The following is a 24838-nucleotide window of genomic DNA, read 5'->3' as shown; positions in this document are numbered from 1 at the left end:
GATTTAGAGTCCAAAAGATTAAGGTTTAAATCCTGCCTCTGAAATTTACTAGCTCTGTGTCCATGGGACAGTCAACATCTCAGAGCCTCAAACAACAAATGATAGACGGGATTAAATCTTTCTCAGTGGCAGGAGTTCACACAGTATTAAAATCATAGGTCTTTGACATTGTAATGTCAAATGAGTCAACTTTTTATCTTTAATATTTCCTTATTGAACCTTTGATAAAACAAAATATTTGGCAGATTATTCATAGAGTCAGTTTGAGCTCTGGTATACAAAGAATGTCCTGGTGCAGGTCCTCATTGACTCATGCTTGGACTATTGCAGTACCATACTGGTGGATTTACTTGCCTCAAGTCTCTCTTCACTCTAATCCATTCTCCATTTAGCCACCAGTGATTGTTTTCCTAACACAGCAGTCCAACCACGTCATCCCCCTATTCAACAAATTCCAGTGGCTTTCTGTTTCTTCCAGGATCAAATACAAAATCCTGCTTGAAATTCAAAGCCTTTTATAACTTACTCCACCCGCACCTTTCCAGCTTTCTTACAACTTACTCTCTGCTATGTACTTTTTGTTACAATGTCAGTGGCCTCCTTTCTGTTCCAGAAACAAGACAGTATGTTTCTTGGTATTTCTCTGGTTGTCTTCCATTCTTGGAATGCCCTACTTCCTCATTTTGTCCTGCTGGCTTCGCTGGTTTCCTTCAAGTCCCAACTAAAATCTCCATTTCTACAAGAAAGCCTTTCCCAACTCATCTTAATTCCAATGCTATTCCTCTTTTGTTTCCTTTTTATCTTGTATACAGCTTGTTTGTACATATTTGTTTGCTTGTTGCTTCCCTCATATGATTTTGAGCTCCTTGAAGGCAGGGACTGTCTTTTACCTTTATTTTTTTGTTATCATCAGCACCTAGCACAGTACCTGGCACACAGTGGCACTTAATAAATGTTTATTGACTGACTTGGACAAGATCTTTTTTAAAGCTACTTGAGCATGAGAATTCAATGTCACTTTTTAATTAAAATGTTTTAAATTATTCAGAAAATGTTTATTAAGTACCTACTATGTATAAGACCCTGACAATAATAAGATAAAAATGACACAGTCCCTCCCCTCAAATAGCATACTGGGGAGATGTGACATGCACATGGATAATTAGGACATAGTAAATCGGTGGGTAGATTTGGTTTTATTTTTTCCCCATCACAAAATTGTTTATTTTAATGATTTTCTCTTTTCTTGAATCAGCTGAATTCACTGAAATGTGTCCTGAAGGGAAAGGTTTTATCCCCACTGACCACTCATCCTATAGTGTCACTGGTCAAAACTACAAAGGTGAGAACCTATCACTCATTTAAAAGAAGTGCACAAGTCCTATAAAAGCTTGATTTTTGTTGTAGAAGCATATGATGTTGAAATTTCCTGTCATTTTTGGCAGAGACAGAAAAAGCTCTTCACAAAGAGAGATCAGAAATCACATATTTTATTATTAAGCAACTCTTAGAGTTTTTGCCACAATTATAACTTTGTTGTGATCTCCAGTAGAGCTTTCTTATCGGTCATCCTGGTACTAGGAAGATTTATTACTAATGGAGAGAAGGGAGCAAAATGAAGGAGAAAGTAGGTCTAGAAATAGAAACTTCCTTACTCCCCCTTCTATTTCCTCTCTATATGCACAGTTTTCATTTGGGATAACCTGATATCACATCTATAAATACAGGCATATTTCTCCATCTCCAATGAGTTTGCCTTTTATATCGCTAAGGGGAAAATATAGGGCTTTTTTCTTTCTTTTCTGTCTTTATTTTTTTTTTTGCATTAATCCTTTGAGTGATGTTATGGATTTAAAATAGAATCTTAAAAAAGAAATCAGAAGATACTTAATGACCAGAGAAATGAGTGACTCAAAATATTTTTCTAGCCCATCTACTTGTGGAAAGTTAAAGTATTGGTTTCTCTTTGCTTCATAATCAGAAATGAAAAATATTCTAGTATTTTAATGAACACATCTAAATTTCAGTATAAAAATGGAAAAAGCAATAACTTGAAAATATATTCTGTTTCTTAAAATACTATTCAACATTTCTGTACCTCATTGAGGCGAATACTAGCATTAAAAGAGAAGCTATGAGGACCATACCTGTGTGATTTTATCCATTTCACTACCAAGTTGTTGTTTGCATGTGTTTTTTTTTCTTTAAAAGATACACACAGTATAATGATGCACATTCCTAGGATATTCTACCCATAGAAATTTTTTCACTGAGAATTCTTCATTCTTTAAACTTATACTCCTGTATTCCTGTCTATTGATGGTAACACAGTATTTTGTTGTGTTTGAATCTCATTATAAGGTATGTATTATAGTGGCATTTTGGCATTATTGCTGAATACGTTAGGTTGTTTCATAATTTTCTTCTTATACCTATTTGCTTTGGTGGGTTTTTTTCTGATTATTCCTTCATAATTTTAAGAGTATATGTTTCTTTACCTCCATAAAAAAAGATTGAGTAGAACTATGCCTGTGGTGTTTCAAAATAGAAGAAGCTAAAAATTATTCCTTTCTTTTAAACTAATAGATAATGAAAGTGTGTATGATCATAAATTCATTATCATAAACTTCTAGGTTATTTTGTCTATAGATGCAGATGAATGTCAACTTTTTGGACAAGAAATCTGCAAAAATGGCTTTTGTTTGAACACCCAGCCTGGCTATGAATGCTACTGTAAGCAAGGCACATATTATGATCCAGTTAAACTACAGTGTTTTGGTAAGTCTTATTGCAGCATATGTTATAAAAAATATGGAAAAATTAAATATGTAGGGCCATGCAGTAAAAACTGATTTTCATCTCCCCTTCTACCCTCCAAATAAAGTGCTAGAAAAACTCAAAATATTTTATGCATCTCTTGCTTGAAAGAAACTTTTTTTTAAACTCATTATTAATTCTACACATATGTCAGAGAGTCAATACTCAATATAGAATTATATTTCAGGCCACTGGTGCAACTGAAATGTTTCTATAGTATGTGCAAACTCCTGTTTCATCATTTGTACTGTATGAATTAGTCATTTTTTTTTAACACTGATTCAGAATTTTTCTGTTTAAGAAGAAAACCACATAAATTAGCCGGAGAAACATAGTAAAAGAAAGCAGTTTTGAACCCACACTCACAAGAGTTTTTGCCTTGATTTTTAAAGAATATCATGGCCAAAGATATTTTGTTTTCTGGTTCAGTGACGTCAGACTCTTCATTGTTTCATGGAAGAGAAGGTAGAATTTTATTTCTTTTTGGTTTGGTTTGGTTTTAGAATGCAGAATTTTGAAGTAAGAGTTGTTCTACTTTAGTACTGCCTTACAATTATATGAAAAAAGCCAGTCAGGAGTGTTGTCCCTCATAAGCAATGTATCACATATGATCTTCCTTGATTTTTTTTAAATTTAAGATATGGATGAATGTCAGGACCCAAACAGTTGTATTGATGGTCAGTGCATTAATACTGAAGGATCGTATAACTGTTTCTGTACCCATCCGATGGTTTTGGACTCTACAGAAAAGAGGTGCATAAGGCCAACAGATTCAAACGGTATGATCTTCTATTGATATAGCAATCATTTCGTAGACATTTATTAACTACTTACTATGTGTCAGACACTGTGCTTTGCTAGGATCTGTAGATATAAATACAAACAGTGAAAAATCCCTTCTCTCTAGGAGGTTACATCCTATCAGAAAGTACATATGAATATACAAGGTATTTAGATACATTTTTCATCAAGGTGGGCAACCAGGACCTGAATGGTGCTTGATTTAGGTTCTGTATTCAAGGAATTATAACACAGGTTATCCTGGTTGGAGTTGTGGCGTTGTATTCACTTACATTTTTTAAATGAACAGATAGAACAAGAGAGTGAAGTAAGTCACTTAGAATACCCCTGGTGTGTAATTCAAGTAATAAAGCAACAGAAAATTTCCAGGGAATGATCACTATTGTCTAGGATACTTAATGTCATAAACACACTGAAGAAAATTACAAACAATGGAACAGCAAAAAATGCAACAAGAAAATGGAAAAACAGAGTGGAAGGGAGGAAATCTCCTAGGCCTAAGGGAAAACTTAAAGGTCCAAAGTGGGAAGAGGGAGATTCGTATTTTACATATAGCAGATAGACTTAACTGGCTATATTAGAAGGAGTGAGTGGTCACACTGCAAAACACAGTATAGCTAAACAGGTAGGCAAGGTATTAGAGACCCTTCTATGGGATATGAGTTAAGTTTTAACCTTGATACACTGGGTTGCAAGGAACCACTGGAAAGAGTTAAAGAAATTGATGATTGAACAGTAGGCATATTTGGTGTACTACTTTGGTTTTCCGAAATAATGTGGAATGAAAGAAACATTAGAATTGGGAACTCTAAGAAGTGGTTTAGCTTTCTGGAGGAAAGTGTAGCAGTTATCTAAGTCAACTCTCTTGTTTTGTTGATCAGGAAACAAGAGGAAGACTCCAAGAGATGTTTCTTATAAATGTTTCAGTCTTTGGACTAGAATGTATGTGGGAGGCAAAGAGGAAGATACCCAACCTCTAAAATGAGGGACAGACAAGACAGTGTTGCTGTTGTAGCTGCCTATAGGAAAAGGAAGAGTAGAAAAACACTGGGCTAAAATCCCAGCTTTTCTACTTAAAAGGAGTCCAGAGTGACTTTGAGCAAGTCACTCTACCCCTCTGGGCCTTCAGAACCCCATCTCAAAAATTATAGGCTTGGACTAGACTTCTTTCAGTTCAGTGTGACAAATATATCTCAATCCAGTTCAATGTAATAAATACAGGATTGTTTTCTTTCCAACTAAACCTCCCAGTTTTAAGTCCTTTGATCCTAAGAAAGTTTAGTCCAGGAGTTCTTAACCTTTTTTGTGTCTTGGATACCTTTGGCAGTCTAATGAAACTTATGTACCCCCTCTCAGAATATTGTTTTTAAATAATTGAAGGAAATGTTAAATTTCAGGTAGAGTTTAATGAAAACTAAAATGTAACCTTTTTTCATCCAAGTTCTCCCTCTCACTTTCCCCGACCTGGGTTAAGAACACCTAATTTATTTGGAAAGAAAGAAGGACTTCCATGTTTGTCATACTGAATTTAAGGTAGTGATCTATTTCATCAGAATATGTCCTTGAGACAGTGAGAGATGTGGGGCTAATTGGAGTGAGAATAGGTTGGGGGTAGAGATGAATACTTATAGATTATCTGTAATACTTTGAGAACTGTTGACTTGTAATATCATGTTAACGGATGCTTATGAAATAGGAACAACAGTGTAACCATGATATAATTATATGACTGTGTCTCCCCTTTCAGAACAAACAGAAGAAACTGACGTCTACCAGGATCTTTGTTGGGAACACCTGAGTGATGAGTATGTTTGTAGCCGACCACTGGTTGGGAAGCAGACAACTTACACTGAATGTTGCTGTTTGTATGGAGAGGCCTGGGGCATGCAATGTGCGCTCTGCCCTATGAAGGATTCAGGTATGGAAGGTCCTTTTCAGTTCACTTAATCTGGAGGTTCTTAATCTTTTTTGTGTGTCTTGGACCTGTTTGGCAATCTGGTAAAGCCTAGGGACCTCTTCTCAGAATTGTGTTTTTAAGTGTGTAAAATAAAATACATAGGATTACAGAAGAAACAAACTATGTTGAAATACAATCATCAAGATATTTTTAAAAACTTAGCCAGAGCACCTTTTGAAACATATTACCAGCTAGCTACCTTTGTAGGTTGTCTTCTGTGCTGTTGTGGAGTAGCTTCCAAGTGGTGAAAAGATTATCATTTCATTTATTTGCATAAGTATTTCACCTTTCCCCAGAAATTTTGTTTGCAGGGGAGATGGGGTAATAATGGAGCTGTGTAAAGCACCACAGCATACTCCAGTGCTGTGTATCTGTGACCTGAATTTGGATTTTTCTTCCACCAGTGTAGATTGTAATCCATTTATGGTTCTTCTCTTGTGCAATTCTTGTACATATCCTCCCAAGAATCTTCTGTAGAAGATTTTTCACACGAATTACCACACTACTATTAATCTCTGCAAAACTCTTAACTCTCAGATTCTCATTTTCTTTCTCTCTCTCTCTCTGTCTTTCTGTCTGTCTGCCTGTCTGCCTCTCTTCTAACAATGGAGACTTTTCCCCCAAGGAATACAACAACCTATGACAAAAATAATTTTAACCGATATTTCTGTATACATATGTAAGAAGTGTATTATTATTATTCTGGATTTGGAACCAGAAGACCTGGGTTTGAGTTGTGACTCTGTCCCTTATTAGCAGGACAGCCTTGCACTGTCATTGTTTTTATCTGGTCCTCAGTGCCCTCAGATTTAAAATCAAGGTGTTGAGCTGTTTGCTTACTAAGGTCCCTTTCAGTTCTGAGTCCATGATGCTATCATATATTCCTTCAGCAATTTCTCCTTCTCCTGATGAATACTGCTTAGAGAGGAAATCAGTCTCTGTGCCTTTGCAATAACAGTTCCCTCTAACTGGAATGTACCCCCTCCTTATCTCTATATCTTCTAAAGCCTAGTTTTCCTCAGTACTCCTCTGAAGGAAGCCTTTCCTGAGTCCCCACAGCTGCTAATGTCACTCCACTCCCACACACAAGAAAAATTATCCGGTATTTATTTCTTATGTATTCTGTATATACCTTTAGATGAACATATCATCTTTTATGATAGAATGTAAGTTCCTTGAGGACAGGGAATATTTTGCTTTCGTCTTTGTATCTTCTATACCTAATGCCAGCAAAAGTAGGCTCTTAATGTTTGTTGATTGGTTGACTGAAACTGCTCTGTGATTGATTACATTAGAGACTTTTCAGTTGAGGCCAGTATGTTTGTGATCAAGGAAAAGAAAACAGAAATTAGGGAAATAAGAGCGTGTGAAGTTAACTTGTAATTGAATAGGAAGTATAATGTTTTCTTTCTGATTTTTGATTAGATCCAGGGGGGAAGAAAGAGCCGAGTATTATAGGCCTTGTTCCCTGCCCTGATGTCTTCTCTAGGGTTGGAATTTGGAACACTTTATTAAAGGAACCTGTCTGGGCCTGATCAGTGCTTGTTTCCCCAACTTTATTACTGAACAAACTTCTTATTAATTGTCCAGAAGTAAGAGGGAACTCAAGAGAAGATTAAAAAGGGAAGCTGGAAGAAAAAAGACCTAGCAAAATAGGGTGAAATGTGAGTGCTTATTGGTATTTCCCTCTTATCACATCTGACAGTAGTAACTGGCTGGGTGTTATTTGCTACTTCTTTATAAGAAAATACTATGCTTTAGTCTTTGAGCAAATTGCTGCTTTCATCTAAGACTTCCTATCATTCTCTTTTGTGAAATGATAAAATTGTTGTTTTTCAGAGTTGTCCATATTTTTTTTTTGTCAACTGCTATGTAGACCTTAGATGATCATTTTATTGTCCAATTTAAAGTTTTTACAAAGCAGAAAATTTTGGGGAAGAGTTAATTTATGGGAAATAGTTTTCTTATTTCTTTTCTCAAAATTGATACTGGGATAGGATTACTTTAAAGAAGAAAATGCCCTAATAAATCTACTGTCATAGAATTAGTGGCCATCAAAATACATTTAACAATCCTTCTTAAAATATATTTTTAAAATTATTTTGTAGTTTCTACTTCTCACTTTAGAAACAACTCTAAACTAATGTGATTTAACAATCATAACAATAGCTAGCATTTATATAGTGCTTCAAGGCTTACAAAATGCATTACAAATATCTTATTTTTATCCTCACAACACTATGGGAGGTATGTGCTATTATTCTATTTGGAATAGTGTAACATGTCAAATTTCCCTCTGCCCCCCCCCAATTTTTTTAATGTGATCTTAGTTTTCAGAGAGGCATAGTATCCAGGAAATAAAGTGTTAATAGTCATACTATACAACTCTCTGACCAGAACACATCTGGAGTATTTAGTTCAATTCTGAATGCCACATTTCAAGAAAAAAAACATTGATAAGCTGGAGCCTAGGCAGCGAAGAGAAAGCATGCTGGTGAAAGTCTTGGAGTTCTTGTCATATGAAGATTGGTCAAAGGAACTTAGCTTTCAGAAGGCTTGTGGTGGCGAGAAAAAGAGGAGGAAGGAGCATGAGAGTTGTGTTCAGGTACTCAGGTGGCTGCCACTTGGAAAAGAGATTAGACTTGTTCTTCTTGGCCACAGAAACTAGGAGCAGTGGGAGGGAGATGCGGACAGGCAGGTTTACTTAATTTAAGGGAAAATTTAATAACAATTAGAGCTATCCTTAAGGGGAATGGGCTACTTTAGGAGATAGTGACTTCCCCTTCACTGAAGCTCTTCAAGCAAAAGGTGGATGGATAACTACTTTTCAGAGATAGAAACAGTGTACAACCAACAGCTACTGACATTCATTCCAAATCTGAAATTCTTTCATTCTTAGATACTATAAATAAAGCACATATACATGCATGCATACACATGTGTGTGTACACACACACACACACACACACACACACACACACACACACACACCCTACTTCTCAAGTAACTTGCCCCTCATCATAAAGTGAAAGATCTAGGGTTTTGCAACCAGGTCTTCTGATGTTATAACTCTGGAATGGCTTCAAGTCACCATCCTCACTCTCCAGAATATTTATCCCAAACCACTATAATAATTTCCCAAATTAGAATCTGTGAAAGGGATTAATCTTTCAACCAGACTGATCAATCAACAACCATTAATTAAGTGACTAGTATGTGCTAGGCACTGTATGTCACTTGTTCTGAAGGACAAGGATCAGATCTGTCAAGAGATATATTTCTTTACATACCAATGATTTAGTAAAGTTTTTGTTGCAGTATATGTGCTAGGCACTGTATGTCACTTGTTCTGAAGGACAAGGATCAGATCTGTCAAGAGATATATTTCTTTACATACTAATGATTTAGTAAAGTTTTTGTTGCAGTATATGTGCTAGGCACTGTATGTCACTTGTTCTGAAGGACAAGGATCAGATCTGTCAAGAGATATATTTCTTTACATACTAATGATTTAGTAAAGTTTTTGTTGCAGTATGCTCAGTAAGCTCAAAATGTTGACATGCTTCCCAGAGTTATGACACATCCAGGGATCTTGTGATGCCTCCATATAATCAGTAATATCTGAAAATGTTGAGGGAAAGAGAAAATTCAGAAACAAATTCTCTCACCATTAAAATGTCTGCTTCTGCCCAGTCTCTACCAGCTGAACTTTACTTTGCCAAAAAGTATTCTTACTGCTATTTTCATTATGTGATGTTTTATGTGTGACTTTTAATCACAGAAATTGGATATGGTCATGAATCTTAAAATCTAGTTGACTGTTTTCTGATACTCATTTTTTAACAGATTTCATACATAGCTTAATTTTTCATGTGGTATATTATCATAATTATTTTATCTTTAACATGCAATCAGACAATTAGAGTGACACCATATAAAAAACTATGTATGTCAAATCCTCTCTCTTGTGGTGCCTGGGTGTATGTGGCTGTCTTTATTAGGGAACAGCTAGGTACCAATAATAACACAGCATGGTGAAAATTCAAAGAGCAAATTGTTCCAGGTCCACAGTTTTTTAGTGTGTAAATGTAGCTGTGGCTTAGGAGCAAACTTTCTCTCCTGTTGTCCAAGAGGTCATGGGTACTAATTCTACCACTTAAAAATGCATAGGTGGGGGGCAGCTAGGTAGCACAGGGGGTAGAGCACTGGCCCTGGAGTCAGGAGGACCTGAGTCCAAATCTGGCCTCAGACATATAACACTCACTAGCTGTGTGACCCTGGGCAAGTCACTTAACCCCAATTGCCCTCACTAAAAAAATTAAAAATTCAGAGATAGAATTGACTGTATTTGCTACTAAAATGGGATTCTCCAAAGTTTGGTGACTTCTGATCATACATGTAAATGGAAAACAGGTATAGGGTAAAGGACTGCTTTTGAATGACTTGTCAATATGAAAGCTATGTAACAGTAGAATACAAACTATTTATGCTGTTGTTTAGGAGCCCTTTATTTTTTGAGTCATCCTATTTCAGTGGCCTGAGATTTCATGTTACCTTCCTATTCCCTTCAATCTGAGACCAGATGTGAGACATATAGGGAACCATACTTGGTACATGAAAACCCTACATATTTGAGGTATTGACTTTTTTTTCCATGTTCTTACCTTCCTGAGTTCCTTTGTTTCATTTTGCTAGCTGACATTTTTGCAGATGAACTCTTCACTTATAATTGTACTTAAAATGGATTTGGTGGCCATTTTTAATGTAGCTTCTTTGATCCTGAAGATATGAAGAGTAGCTAATTCTTGTGACAACATGCTTCACTCCCTGTCAAAGCAGAAGAAAATGAATTTTTCAGAAACTAATTTTTAAAGCCCTTTACTTTAAGCCTCTAATCTTCTATAGTTGTATTCTGATATCTCAATGTGATGTGGAGATGACTCTGGGTTCTTGAAGGCTTTGTCGGTCTCCAATATTTAGTAAGTTTCAATCAGGAAAGCCTTCATTTGTGAGCTAGAATTATATGTTTATCATCTGAGGATTAGCTTATTTGAACTTGAAGATTCAGCAGACTGATAAATTTTTCAACCACAATTTTTTTTTTTTAGGAAATTGGGGTTAAGTGACTTGCCTGGGGTCACACAGTTAGTAAGTGTCAAGTGTTTGGTCTGAGGCTAGGGATTTGAATTCAGGTCCTCCTGACTTCAGGGCCAGTGCTCTATCCACTGCACCACCTAGCTGCCCCCCTCAACCACAATTCTTAAAGACCTTCTACTGAGTTATAAATTTGTGATTTCCATCAGTGGAAGGATAGCCCTGGTTTTTTTTGCAGATCTTTGAAATATTGAATTAAGTATTGTGTTATTAAAGCAAAAGCTGTACCAATAGCATAAATAATACAGTAGTTAACTTTGGGGGAAATTTGCAACCAATGACTGGAAATAACATAACGAAATGATCAGCAATCTAAAGGTCTTTATTTATATGCTTTAATGGAACACCAGTACGCTATAAAAGTTTCTGCTCATACTTACCATGCTGATAGTTCTCTTAACACCTTTTATTCTAAGATGTCAAAGCACTTCCTAAACATGCACCATTCTTCAGAATGGTAAATTTCTGTGTAGTACTAGAAGAGGTCTTGTACTTCATAAGGTCAATCAGATGGTCATTAAACGTTTGTTGAGTGCCTACTTCATGCCAAGTACTGTGCTTAGGACTAGGGATACAAAGGAGCTCTCAGTCTAATGGGGGAAACAACAAGTAAACAAATATGTACAAAGCAAGCTATATAAAGGACAAGTGGGAAATAATAGAGGGAAGGCACTAGAATTAATAGGGGTTAGGAAAGGGAAGGAAGCCAGTAAGAAGAGATGAGGAGGGAGAAGATTCCAGGCATTAGAGACAGCCAGAGAAAGTGCCCAGATCCAAGACAGCTTCTTGTCCATGGAACAGCAAGGAGGCCATTGTCACTGGATCAAAGAATACATGATGAGGAGTAAGGTGTAAGAAAATTGGAAAGGGCTCCTATCTAACAGGTATAAAGGACTTAAATACCAAATTGAGGATTTTGTATTTGATCCGGGAGACAATAGGGAGCCACTGAAGTTTATTGAATTGGGTGGGATGGGGGGAGGAGTGACATGATTTCATTGGTGCTTTTGGAAAAATCATTTTGGCAGCTGAATGGAGAATGGATTGGAGTGGGGAGAGAATTGAGGCAGGTAGACCCACCAGCAGGTTATTGAAATAGGCCAGGAGTGAAGTGATGAGTGGTGGCCTTGTCAGAGGAGAGAAGGGGGCATATTAGAAATATATTGCAGAGCTAAAATCAATAGACCTTGGCAACAGATTGGATATGAGGGGTGAGCAGTAGTGAGGAGTCAAGGCTGATTCCTACGTTGCAAGTCTCGGGTACTGGAAGGATGAGGATGGTGTTGCCTTCTATCATAGTAGAGAATATAAGGGGGGAAAGGCTTTAGGGGAAATGATAATGAATTCAGTTTTGGTTATGTTGAGTTTAAAATGTCTACTGGATATCCAGTCTGAGATGTCTGAAAGGCAGGTGGATGTGAGCAGAGATATTAGGGTAGGATAGGTAGGTTTGAGAATCATCATCACTGTGATAGTAATTAAGTACCTCGGTGCTGATGAGGTCACCAAATGAGCTAGTATATAGGTACAGAGGAGGACCCAGGATAGAAACCTGAAGGACACTTACAGTTAGAAGATGTGATCAGAATGAGGATCCAGCAAAGGAGATAGGTAGGAGAACCAAGAGAGAGTTGATCTGAAAACCTAGAAAGAAAAGTGTATAGAGGAGGAGAGAGGGTAATCACCAGTATCAAGACATGCAGAGAGGAAGAGGAGAAATGAGGATTGAGAAAAGGCTGTTCAATTTGGCATGGTTGTGTTCATGTTCATAAAACAGAATTAGACCATTAAGCCATGTTAGGGAAAAAAAGAATATGGAGTATTGTTGCTCCCATAGTTCCATGCTCTTAAGTGACTTTTTTTGCCCTATGGAATAATGATCAGTATTTCAAAACATAGTAAAATTGATCCAGGATTTCTCCCCAAACCACTAAAGATTAGCTTAAACAAGTGCAGAGTGGTCTGCCTTTCACAAACTACCCAAACTGAGTAATTGGAACTAAAGTTTTTAACACTGATGTTACAGAAATCCACAAATTAAAGGATTCTATACTAAATTGATAAAACTAAACATTTGAAATCACCTTATCACTTAGTTTGTTAAAAATATATATTTGATGACACGGAAAAGAAAAACGTTGATATTTCATAAGCAGTAATGTTTGTCTAAGAAAATGCAGAAGTGAATTAAAAAGTAAATGTGACTTTATCCACATGAAACCCAGTTCCTATATAAGGAAGTAGGCCTAGGCTTTTGCCTTGTCAAAGCAAACATTCAACAAGTATTCGTGAAATTCTTACCACATGCAGGGAACTCTGGGGATACAGAGAGATGTTATTCTTGCCCTCTTTCAGATTCCCTATAATTTGATTGGTGGGGTGGGAAGGACAAGAACACAAATAATTATGATACAAGGGAGATCCAGATAAGTGTAGGGAAAGGTCCAGGTGTCATGAGAAATTTGAGGTGGTAAGAAAGACTTTTACCTGAAGAAATCTGAAAAGACATTAGGACTTCAGCTTTACAGTAATAGATGGAGACTGAAGGGAGGAATCAATTGTAGGTATAAGTGATGATGTGAATAAAGGCGTGGGGAGGGGATAGGCATGGATGATGGTGAGGAGGTAATCTAGTTTGACTGAACTGATAATATATGAAAGAGCCAGGGGAGAAGAGGTTATCAAGAAGGAAGAGATAAATCTGCCTTGTCAGATGCCATGTAAAGATTAAGTAGGAGGACGAAAAGATAACTAGTGGATTTAGAGATAAGGAGACTGTTAATGACCTTAATTGATGATAGAGATAGAGAGTTAACTTTAGCAAAGAGCTTCTTTGGATGTAGACATTAACTGTTTTGTTTCCTAAATGCTTCCTTACAATTGGAAAAACATCTGTGGTGGTCCCAGGCTTTGTTGAAACTTGCCTATACTGATGATTCACATATGTTTCCTTCTTTAAAGCACCACTTAAAAAAAAAATAAAGCGCCACTGAAGTCCTGGCCCTTATCTGTCATTTGAACTATTGCAGTAGCCTCCTAAGTGGTCTTCCTGCCTCAAATCTTTCCCTACTCCAATTCATCTGACAACAGTTACCAAAGTGGTTTTCCTAAAGCACGGGTTACTTGTTACCAAGTTACTTGACTACTCAATAAATTCCAGTGGCTCCCTATTACTTCTGGAATCAGCGATGAACTCAGAGGGGGGCCTTCGTAGGCTCATATATCTTAGAATCCATCACATCCATGCCCTCATTTTACACAAGCAATGTGAGGCGCAAAAATGTTAAGTAGAATTTGAGTCCAGGTCCTCTAACTATGGAAGCAATGCTCTCAAGTTCTTTGTACTATAGTTGGGCAGAAGGAAGCTGAATAGGGCTAAGGTTCACCAGTGGAAGAAACTATACAACTGGACATGTAAATAGAATATTAGGTCATAAAGTAGAGACAGCAACTTGTAAGAAAAATACTTCTGGAAAGTTGGGTCAGAAAAATAAGGCTACCTTTCCCTGGGCTTTATTGAAGGTTACAGTTAGGCATGAGAAGAACCTATGAGCTTCTCAACCCTTAATTACAACTAAATAAATCAAGAGTGAGAAAACATGCGAGTGTAAGCACATTCACCTGAATCTTCTCCAGGATGAACTCCATGGCCAAGCACCTCTGAGTTCACCTTGAGGGGGAAAGAGAAGAGGTGCCCTGAGCTCTAAGCCAGATAAAGAAAAAGCTGTAAAGCAAAAGCATCCTTCCCAAATAAATAAAAAATAAGATGCCAAGGGATGGACCAAACCTGCATCTGCTCTTTGATTTGTACGTTGTTATCGTGGACATTCATGGTGGGGATATATCAGGAGAGGTGGTGGTTGTGGCATAGCTCTTTATTTAGCACTCTACTAAGCGCTGAGGATCCAAAGACAAAAATGAGAGTTCTTTTCCTGAGTGCCTCAGGGAATAGAAAGGGTACTTGGCTTGGAGTCGAGAAGACCCGAGTTTAAAACTCATCTCTAATGAATCTTCTGTTGTTCTGTGACGGAGCAAGTAAGCCTCTTCTCCTCTTAAGCAATTACAGGAAAGTCCAAAATACAGTGTACCTGCCAATTTCTCACAGATGCTTCAAAAAACTCTCTTAACAGCAGAATTAAAGTAGTTCCAATGAGGAATAAGTCTCTTATCACTTCCATCCTTTCTGTATTCTTCACCAATTCTTCATAGATTCTTGTGGATCAGAGATGAAACACACACCTTCTCCCTGGCTCCAAAAGGAAAAGTACAATAAGCCCTTTTATCAGCCGACTTTTTAAACTCCTAATGTAAACTGCCCTTTTACCCCAACATTCCATTTGAATTCTTATCAAGCCTTTAATGCAACAGTAAAAGAGAGACCTGTAGTATCTGTGAGATAACACATTGACATACTTTTATATATACATATATGTATATATTTTATGTGTGCATATGTAAGTACATTTGTATAAATGTACATATACATATACACATACATACATACAATATATATGTGTATGTGTGTATATCTCTATCTCTATCTCTATCTCTATCTCTATCTCTATCTCTATATCTCTATCTCTATCTCTATCTCTATCTCTATCTCTATCTCCATATCTATATCTATATCTATATCTATATCTATATATATCTATATCTATATCTATATCTATATCTATATCTATATCTATATCTATATCTATATCTATATCTATATCTATATCTATACCTCTACCTCTACCTCTACCTCTACCTCTACTCTACTCTACCTCTACCTCTACCTCTACCTCTACCTCTATCTCTATCTCTATCTCTATCTCTATCTCTATCTCTATCTCTATCTCTATCTCTATCTCTATCTCTATCTCTATATCTATCTATGTATGTCTTAAACAGAAGTCTGCCATAGAATTGTTTCTTGATTTATTGACGTATGTCCATTGTACCTAGCACAGTGCTTGCCACATGGTGAGCATTAAAATGCTTGTTGATTTGAATAATAACTGATAGTTATACATAGTCATCCCTTGATATTCATGGGCTTCACATGCATGGTTTGGTTATTCATGATTGGTCATTAATAATTAAATGAATTTTTTGGAAATTTGTGGCATGTTGAGGAAAATCTCAGATAACAACTTAAAAAATTAGTAACTCATAAATACTATATATTATTAATCTATTTTGTCATTTACTGCCATAAATATACATACACAAATTTATTATAAACAGTTGAAATTTGTTAAAAGTTTCAGTGCACTAAAGGACAGGCTATGCACTCTCTTTAGGAATACCTCCTCTTTGTCTCTCTATCTTCCCAGACTCAGTCACTTGATTTTCTCCTTGTAGCTTATACTTTTCAAGGAGAAGGAAATCCATGAAGCAGTTGTTGCAGCTACACCTGCAGGTACAAAGTCTCTGCATAGTGTGCAAACTACTAATCTTTCTTCTCATAGAAACTGCAGCTTTTTTATGAGTGCAGTGTATTGTTTTTCTTGTTTTGCATATTAAATAAATATGATCAAAATTATTAAAAATAAAGTTTTTGGGTGGGGCCTAGAGTTATTCAGGGGGGTATTCATATTCCGGGGGGTGCTGCATCCCTAAGGGATGGCAATAGTGCTTCAAGCTTCCAAGTACTTTACATACATTATCATATTTAAGGAACTGAAAAATGTAGAAATAGAAGGGACATACGTTATCATATTTTACATACATTATCATATTTAAGGAATTGAAAAATGTAGAAATAAAAGGGACAGGAGAGATTAAGTGATAGAGAGGCTAGGTAAAGGAGGAATTAAAAAAAAAAGAAAGGAACTAAAGAACACTAGGCCTAAAGTTGGTGAGTGTATGCTTTAGAAGAAAAAGTGACCTAGATTTTTTTTCTTGGCTGTTTGGGATTCAGTCAGGTATATTAAATTGAAAAAGAAAAAAAAAGAGACAAGTTAAATCCCCTTCTTGGTATGAAAATTAATTTAAAAAATACTAGAAGAAAGGGAAATGCTGTTTTCTCCAGAGTCAGTATGATTTTTTAAAAATCCCTTATAGAGGGGAAATGGTTTCTTTCATTTCCTGCTAAGCTGTTGAAGACAGAATTCTGGAGGAGTGTCTTGGAAAGCTTCGGTTCCCAAACCTCAAATCTCCAGTGTCCATATGACTGAGTAAGTGAATTGTTGGAAAGCCAATTCTGGAGGAACAGCAAACATTACTGGACTCTAAATTCTTGTTGTAGTGATGTACTTTGAGGAGTAGATGAAGCTATTGTCTCATAGTCTTGAACAAGCCTCAGATGGAAAACTAAATATTAAATTTCAGGAAAATCTAGTAATTCTATTCAATTCCAGAAACATTTAGTAAGCACTCACTGTGTGTTAGACACTGGGGATACACAGATATGAAATGACAAAGTTCCCACGTTGTAGTGGGTGTATAGTCTAACAGGCTTACCTCTGCCGGAAGTGTACAGTTATCTTAAGAACCATTATTTAAGTCATGTGGACTCTATCCTTCAACTACATATAATACAGTGGTCAGAGGAGAAATACAATTGTGACAATAGCTTCACTGATGTCCATCAATATGTAGTATTCATATTTGTTTAGAAGTTGTGTAAAAAATGGATGCAGATAGGCTAAATAATTGTCAAAAACTTTCCTTAGTTCACAGATGAGGCACTTGCCTTATTTTGAAATGTTAATGGGTCATGATTTCTTTGCAGTTCAGATTGTGACTCATCTCAACCCATATCATTCTTGTCCAAGTCCTTCCCTAAGTCTTCCATAGGGAAATCCCCAATGTGCTAAAGGCTTTTTTCTCCTTTTCTTAATATTTCTTGGACAACAGTGCAGGGCCCAGGCTTTTCACTTGCAATCCTTTCCCTTTGTTTTTTAAATGATCCTTTACTCTTGCTGCCTGATCCATCCATTTAGTTCTGTGGTCATATATGCACTGGATGATACGCTCTGTGTCATTGTGAATGTGTACAGATTGTCATGTTCTGCTGCTGGTGTTTGCCCACAATGCAGCTTCCATGGTCCTGATGATCACTTGCCATTTGGTTCTCTGTAGGCCTTGGGGTTCTGTGTTTTGTAACTATATAGCATCACCAAGAGAAATAAACAATGATTTGTTGTTTTTGTTGCTGCTGCTGAACCAGTTCAGGCTATTTATTAACAATATGATTTATGACAAATTCTGAGTTTTTGAAAGCGTTAAATATATCTTCACATGGTCTTAAAAGGAAAAGTCACTGTATGCAGGAAAGCAGTTAAATTCTATTGGCACTGTTCCTAATTTTGATGCCTAAAACCAGAACTGTTAAGTACAGACCTAACTTATTACTTAAGCTTCCCTGGAGTACCACTATTGCTATACTCACTGTTTCTGGTCTACCACTCTGGTTCTTGCTCATTGTTAGTGAAACGTGATCTAGGGATAACTTACTTACGGATAGTATCCTTATCTTTCTGTAAAACTGGTTTCCCATAAGACTAAAACTTTATTGCTGCACATTACTGGGAAAGCTTATTCTCCAAGGGCATTTTTCTATGTGGCTTCTATTCAATGTCTCAAAAAATTATTAAACATGTACTGTATGCCAGGTATGTTGCTAAACATCAGAGATGCAAAGAAGAGTTTTTAAAAAAGCAGTCTTTACCCTCGAGGAACTCACATTCTAATGGAGGAAACAAGATGTAAACAACTAGATACTGTACACATTATGTATACATGGAGTACATGTAATCTTAGAGCAGAAGGCATTGGTGCCCGGGAGGCTTTGAACTTTGAACAAAAAAAATGTTCTCTATTCCCTGTGATTTAGCCAGTCAGTGAGAAAGTGCATACGTCAGAAATATAGGATGGTCAATACTATCATTGCACTTCTGACCATTCTACTTCCCCTCTCCTTGGTCCTTATTGGTACAATGGATACTATTCTGCCTGAATTTCTCCCTTTACTTTATCCCACTCTCCCTTGCATCCAAGTTATTTATGAACATTATTTCTCCCACTTCTACCCATTAGATTGTAACTTCTTTTTGGCAGGGGTATGTTCTGTGTAGATTCTTAATGATCACTTTTTCTTGAACTGAATTTGGGTGAGAAAATTAAAGCATGGCAAGAATGGGAAAACATAGATTATTTAGCTGAACTTAAGTTTTGATATTTATTAATAAAACAATTTACTTTCAAAGTATGCCTTTAATGAAAGCTTGCAAAAAAAGTTCCTGATTTATGAATATGAGAAAACTTGTATGTTAGGAAATTACTTTATGCACTGATTGCTTTTCCTCTTCCTTTAACCTCTCAATCCCATCACTTTTGAACAATACTTAAAATAGGAAAAAGGAAGTGAAATGATTTTACCAGCCTTTCAGTTGGAAAAGGAGGAAATAGAATGGTAATCTAACTAACAGATGGTGAACATCTCCCCTCTCCAATCCCATTCACTACTATATTATTGAGGTTTATCAGTCCCTTTACACATGTTGTAGTATAATCATAGAATTAAAGCAATAATTGGAAGGTACCTTATAGGTAATTTTGTCAGGCTCTCTTCAATTGACAGCCCTGAGAAGTGAAATGGCTTAGCATAAGGTCACACAGGTAGGAGGTAGCAGAGCTGGGGCTTGAATTGAGTTTCTTTGAGTCTAAATTCAGTGTTACTTATATTGCACTACTGCTCTGAGCGTTTTTTGTCAAAATCTGGTAATTTTAAAGCTTGCCTTTGATTAATTTGCATTATTTAATAGTCCAATATGAGTATTTCCTGTCTCAGGGTTGTTCCGGCATGGCAGGAATTTTCATTGCAATCATAGCCTAGCACTAGCTCTTCAATTTCCCCTCCACGCTCCATTAATTGATCAATAAAATAACTGAGTAAATAAATGAACACTCAAATAAATAAGCCAGACTTGAGTTCATAAAGTAGATCGTGAAAAGATCCATTGAGATTTCTTTCATGTATATAGGGTTCACAGTAACATTGTCATAATGTGCTCTATGAAATACTAAGGTCAAGGAGAGGCAGAAGTCACAGTGGAAAATGTTTAGTTATGACACTTGGGAGAGGCCTTTCACATTGTATGTTCTGTGATAGACACTGGGGATGCTGAAGAAAAAACAAAATAGTCCTTGCCCATAAGGAGCTTACATTGTCCCAGGAAGAGAATACAGCATGTTCACAAATAAGTAAATACAACTAGATACCAAGTAATACAAAATAATTTCAAGAGGGAGCAAATGTGGATGATAACTCAGAGCAATTTTTTTCTGGTAAATGAATTCAACCAGGAACCCAAATTATTAGTATTTTTTTTTCTTGAGTAGGAAATTTGAGAAAAGGAAAACAGATCATTTAAAAGGATTTTTTTTTCTATTCAGGTCACATTGGCATTCCAATTATAGGAGAAATTATAGGAGAAAGACCAGCGAACCACAGTTGGCCATTTTCATCAAAGAACTGGTGTCTCTTGGACATCACTAAAGCAACACTAAAACAACTTTCTTCTGTCTCCACTCTTTGCTAAATTCTGTGCTGATTCAAGTATTCCATCACTGCCCACTGTCACTCCAGTCTATCTCACAGACTGCAGTGGTTACTTTCTATCAAACATTTTTTTGCTTTCTGCTTGGATCTTTGTTCTATATCCTTCTCCATAATTACTGGTGAGGGGTTTGTTTTATTTTTAATTCATGTGTGTGCTGGTTTCAATTTTTAATTTTAAAATATCATTAAAATTGAATGATACTAAATTGAAACCACTGGGTAAATATTCAGAGAATTTGAGCCCTTGAAATGCATTGTGAGACAAAATATCTACTTAGTGCACAAGAATCAGTTGGACTTTGACCTATTAAAATGAAATTAAGGTGGTTTTCTCAGCCTAGTGTGCAGTAATTAAATGCATTCATTGAATAGCAGTTATAAACTTAATCTATGTGAGTATGTACTCGAAATTCAAACTAGCTTTCTCATGTGCCAGATATTTGATATTCTGCTGTCCAGATTATCCCATTGAAGGTGTTTCATGAAGAATGGGGCAACTCTTCTGTCAGAATATGTTAATATGTTAAAGTGACAACAGGGCATCTCATCTGCCTGGTTCTAAAAGGATGGGGTATTTTTTGTGTTTTACCTAAATTTAAAACTAAATTTTATGTTTAATAGAAAAAGCCTTAATCTGTCTTGCAGATAAAATCAGTAGATAGTCAAGATCTGATGTAAACTACTATCATATGGTACTTTGTATGTTTTCCCCTGTTGTGGTCAAGAGAAAAGGATTTGTACTGGCAAGAATAAGGATGTCAAATAAAACATCTAGTTTGAGTCTTTTTATCTTTTGTTTTTGTGTAGCATCCTCAGTGCTAGAATGAGGACAGGGACATAGCCAAAAATAAAAAAAAGGAATAGTATTTACCCCTTAAAAATTGTCACTAAGAAAAAGATCTTTTATGCAACAACCCCAAACACTCACAATATAGGCACTTAATACCTGTTAAATTGAATTGAACAATACTATTTGGAGGAGGAGGACTCAAGGATCATGGAAATGTGCTTATATTTTTTATACATTGAATGGGATGATCCAACAGTCAAAAGATGACCAGGTTTTGTTTTATTTTGATTTGCTTTTGGCATGGTGAGATAGAAACACTACACTGGTTTTCACGTGTGGGGTCACAGTGCCTTTAATGCTTTCCATATACATTAGCTGACTAGAACCAATAGCTGCATCTTGCACTTCATACTGAGACTCTCCCAGAGAATCAGGGGCAGTTCATACAATGATATAATCTGAGAGTTGAAAGAGATCGCTGAAGTCATCTCTTCAGAATCTGGATGCCCTCCCCCATCCATTCCCTTACATCAAGTTCTCTATGAGCAGCCAGTCACTCAGACTTTGCTTAAAGATTTCTAGGGAGGGGAAACCAATTGCCTCCAGAGACAGTCCATTCCACTTTTGGATAAAGCTAATTGTTAGGAAGATTCTTATATGATGTCTAGAAGCGCCTCTCTTACACTGTCAGCATTGCTTCTAGTTCTGCTCTCAGAGACCAAGCACCACAAATTTAATACCTCTTCCAGATGACAGCCCTTCAAATATTTGAAGCTGTAATGTTAGCTATTATGTATGCCCCCCCCAAGTTCTTTTTTTTCCCCCAAGGTAAATCTTCCTGATTCTTTTAACTTACATTTGTATGATATGAACTCAAGGCCCTTCACCATTCCTTCTCTGGATGCTTTCCAGATTCTCAGTGTCTTTGTTAAAACATGATATCTGGAATTAATTACAGTATACAAAGGGCCTGATGAGTTCAGAACACAACAGGATTGTCACATTCTTTGTTATTTCTTTGTTGATTATAGTCCAAATCTTATTGGCTTTTGGCTGCTATACCATACTATTGATTTGTATTCAACTTGCATCTCACTGAAACCTCTCAAACCTTTTCCTCATGAAAAGTTCTACCAGTTATAAATCTGTCTAGCCTTATTAATTAGTCTGTATCACTTCACCATGTCCACAAAGATAGGATGAAAGTCTTTTGTCAAATGCTTTGCTGAAATCTGGAAGATATATATGTATATATATATATATATATGTGTATATATATATGTATGTATGTATGTATGTATGTGCATAATTTTCTAAATTGCTCTACTAGTCTAGTAACTGTCAAAAAAGGAGTAGCATAATAAAGGTATATTGGATCTTTTTGATCATGCTTCTTCTTCGAGATGTTCATAAACTGTCCCTTTAGTAAAATGTGTTCTAAAATTTTTCCATAAGTTGAAGTCAAATTCAATGGCATGTAGTGTGCAAATCCGACCCTTTCCCCCTTTTTGAAAATTGGAGCATTTGCCCTTTTATTATCCTGCCTTATCTCTGCCATTCTCCATTGTCTTTCAAAGATTAACACTACTAGCTCAGCAATCGTATCTGCCAATTCTTTCAGGACTCTGGTATATAGTTCCTGTTGGCCTGATGATTTAAACTTATAGCTTTTATTGACTCTTTCTATTTCTCTAAAGAAAACAAAATGAGAAGATAATGGTTCAGGACATATCATTAGATAATTCATACAGATGTTTTCCTACCATATCTCTTAGATCAAGATAATCATGCCATTGTCCCTTCTAAGTCTTGTTTAGATTGAAGCTAATTAGGATACTGGCTATTGTAATAGAGAGCCTAGTGGCTTTGGGGCCAATAGAAAACCAAGACAAACCACATAGACTAGGATAGTCATATCAATCAGATAGATAGCTATGTGGTTGCTAATTCTTAAATGGAAGTATAGTCTAGTGACAAGTAATAATTGTAGAGGATTGTGACATTGGATCAGGGAGCCAGAGAAGGATATTAACTGCCTGGAAGGGTAGGGTCAGGTAGACCAAGCTATTGCAGGTGGGGAATAGAGTAGCATGTCTCATGGCCACTGGTATATCCACACGGGCCAGGACTATAAGAAGAGCCCATGGTGCCAAAGCCAAGCAGAGTTATGACCAGTAACACTGGAAAACCCTGGCTTACTCATGCTTTGACTCACCAGAGCTGAATTTTCATTTGACTTTAGTGAGTGGGTATGTTCTTTTTTAAAAAAACTGTATTGGCTATTTAATGCCTTCAAAATGCTTCTAACCACAATAGTATCATTATATGACAAATAACATGTTACCTTTCTTCGAAAGAGTTTCAAGGCATTTTTACAGATTGCTCATTTTTCTTTCTTCCTTATGAGGTGTGTTTTACTAACTATTCAGATGTTTTTCATTGATCCAATTTTGGAATGTTCTTTAAACTTGTACTTATGTGTCTCTTCCAATCAATCTGTCTAACATATATTTCCAAATATTTAGACATTTTTGTAATTCTTTCTTCAGAGTTTTCCATGTAAGTATGGAATAATAGAAAGAGCACAGACTAGGAATCAGAGTCTCAAAGCCTCAGTTCTGGCTCTACCACTTGCCTGGAATACCCACCACTTAAATTCTCTGAATCTGTTTCTTTATTCTTCAAATCTCATTCTCCATCACTAAGTTGATGTGAAGTTTGAATGAAATGATGTCTTATATTTTTTGTGGCATATTATTATCACTGGGAAGCAGCATGGAGCAGTGATCATAGGGCTGGCCATTAGAATAAGGAACACTGGGTTTACCTCCTTTCTGACACATGCTGGCCGTGTGAACCTGGGCAAGTCATTTAACTACTTGGTGTCCCCAGGCAACTCTGAGAATTTTTAAGTTGCAAAAATGTTGCCAATCTGTATTGGTAAAGAAAGTTCCATGCCACTGAGAAATCACAGGATGCAGGTCTGGATCCTCCTATAATTATTAACAATAATATTGTAGTTATTGTTGTGTGGTGGTGGTGGTGGTGGTGGTAAATAATAATAAGCAGTTTCCATACAGCTCTTACTCCTGCACGTCATCATGGCAGGGAAGAGGTGAAGAAGTGACCTGAAGTTCTGTGACAACAGAGCATAAACTCTCTTCCCACCTTGTTGGGAAAGCTTTCAAATGGTCAAGGTGAAGAATTGTGTCTATACCCTGAAGAGCAGCCCAGCTAAATATGGAGATTTCCTGTCTCCAACCATCATCAAAAGGTTGACTACTAGGAGAAGGATTTTGGTTGGATAGGGCATGGGAATTCATGAAGGAGTTGAGATCTGCGTTGCTGAAGGGAATACTTATTCAAATCTTTAAAGAGATTCAAATAGCATATTAAAGAAAAATAATTTCTGCACAGAAGATGAAGCATATAGAAGGTTCTCCATTTCTTAAGTTATTTCCAATGCAGTAGACCTACTCAGAAGTGAACAACAATGCCTCATATTACTTTTTCTTTTCTGCCTTAGATGACTATGCCCAGCTGTGCAACATTCCAGTTACTGGAGGTCGGCGGCCATATGGACAGGATGCTTTGGTTGACTTCAATGCACATTATTCTCCAGAAACAGATCCTTACTTTGTTCAGGACCGTAAGCAAACTTTTTTAGTTAATGTGAAACTTAACTTGTATTACAGATTAACTTCTTCACTCAAATGAAGCATTCTTATGTGTTTTTATTTATTTTGAATAATAATAATAACCAATG

At 36.4% G+C, this 24838-nt stretch overlaps 1 protein-coding gene across 4 annotated transcripts in view; it reads left to right on the top strand.

The window, feature by feature from the left end:
* Positions 1–24838, top strand: part of LTBP1 (latent transforming growth factor beta binding protein 1) — a 467907-nt gene that overhangs the window by 432320 nt on the left and 10749 nt on the right. For all 4 annotated transcript variants that reach the window (XM_020972349.2, XM_020972347.2, XM_020972348.2 and 1 more), the window contains 5 exons: positions 1256–1342; positions 2650–2778; positions 3456–3596; positions 5366–5536; positions 24599–24721. In XM_020972349.2, the coding sequence (XP_020828008.1) occupies positions 1256–1342; positions 2650–2778; positions 3456–3596; positions 5366–5536; positions 24599–24721 (651 nt within the window). The remainder of the gene's footprint in view (positions 1–1255; positions 1343–2649; positions 2779–3455; positions 3597–5365; positions 5537–24598; positions 24722–24838) is intronic.

This window comes from Phascolarctos cinereus, unplaced genomic scaffold (genome assembly GCF_003287225.1).
Source record: "Phascolarctos cinereus isolate Bilbo 61053 unplaced genomic scaffold, phaCin_HiC Scaffold_2;HRSCAF=192, whole genome shotgun sequence".
Taxonomy (NCBI): domain Eukaryota; kingdom Metazoa; phylum Chordata; class Mammalia; order Diprotodontia; family Phascolarctidae; genus Phascolarctos; species Phascolarctos cinereus.
Note: the sequence above shows the minus strand (reverse complement) of the source record. Positions and strands in the feature narration are given on the sequence as shown.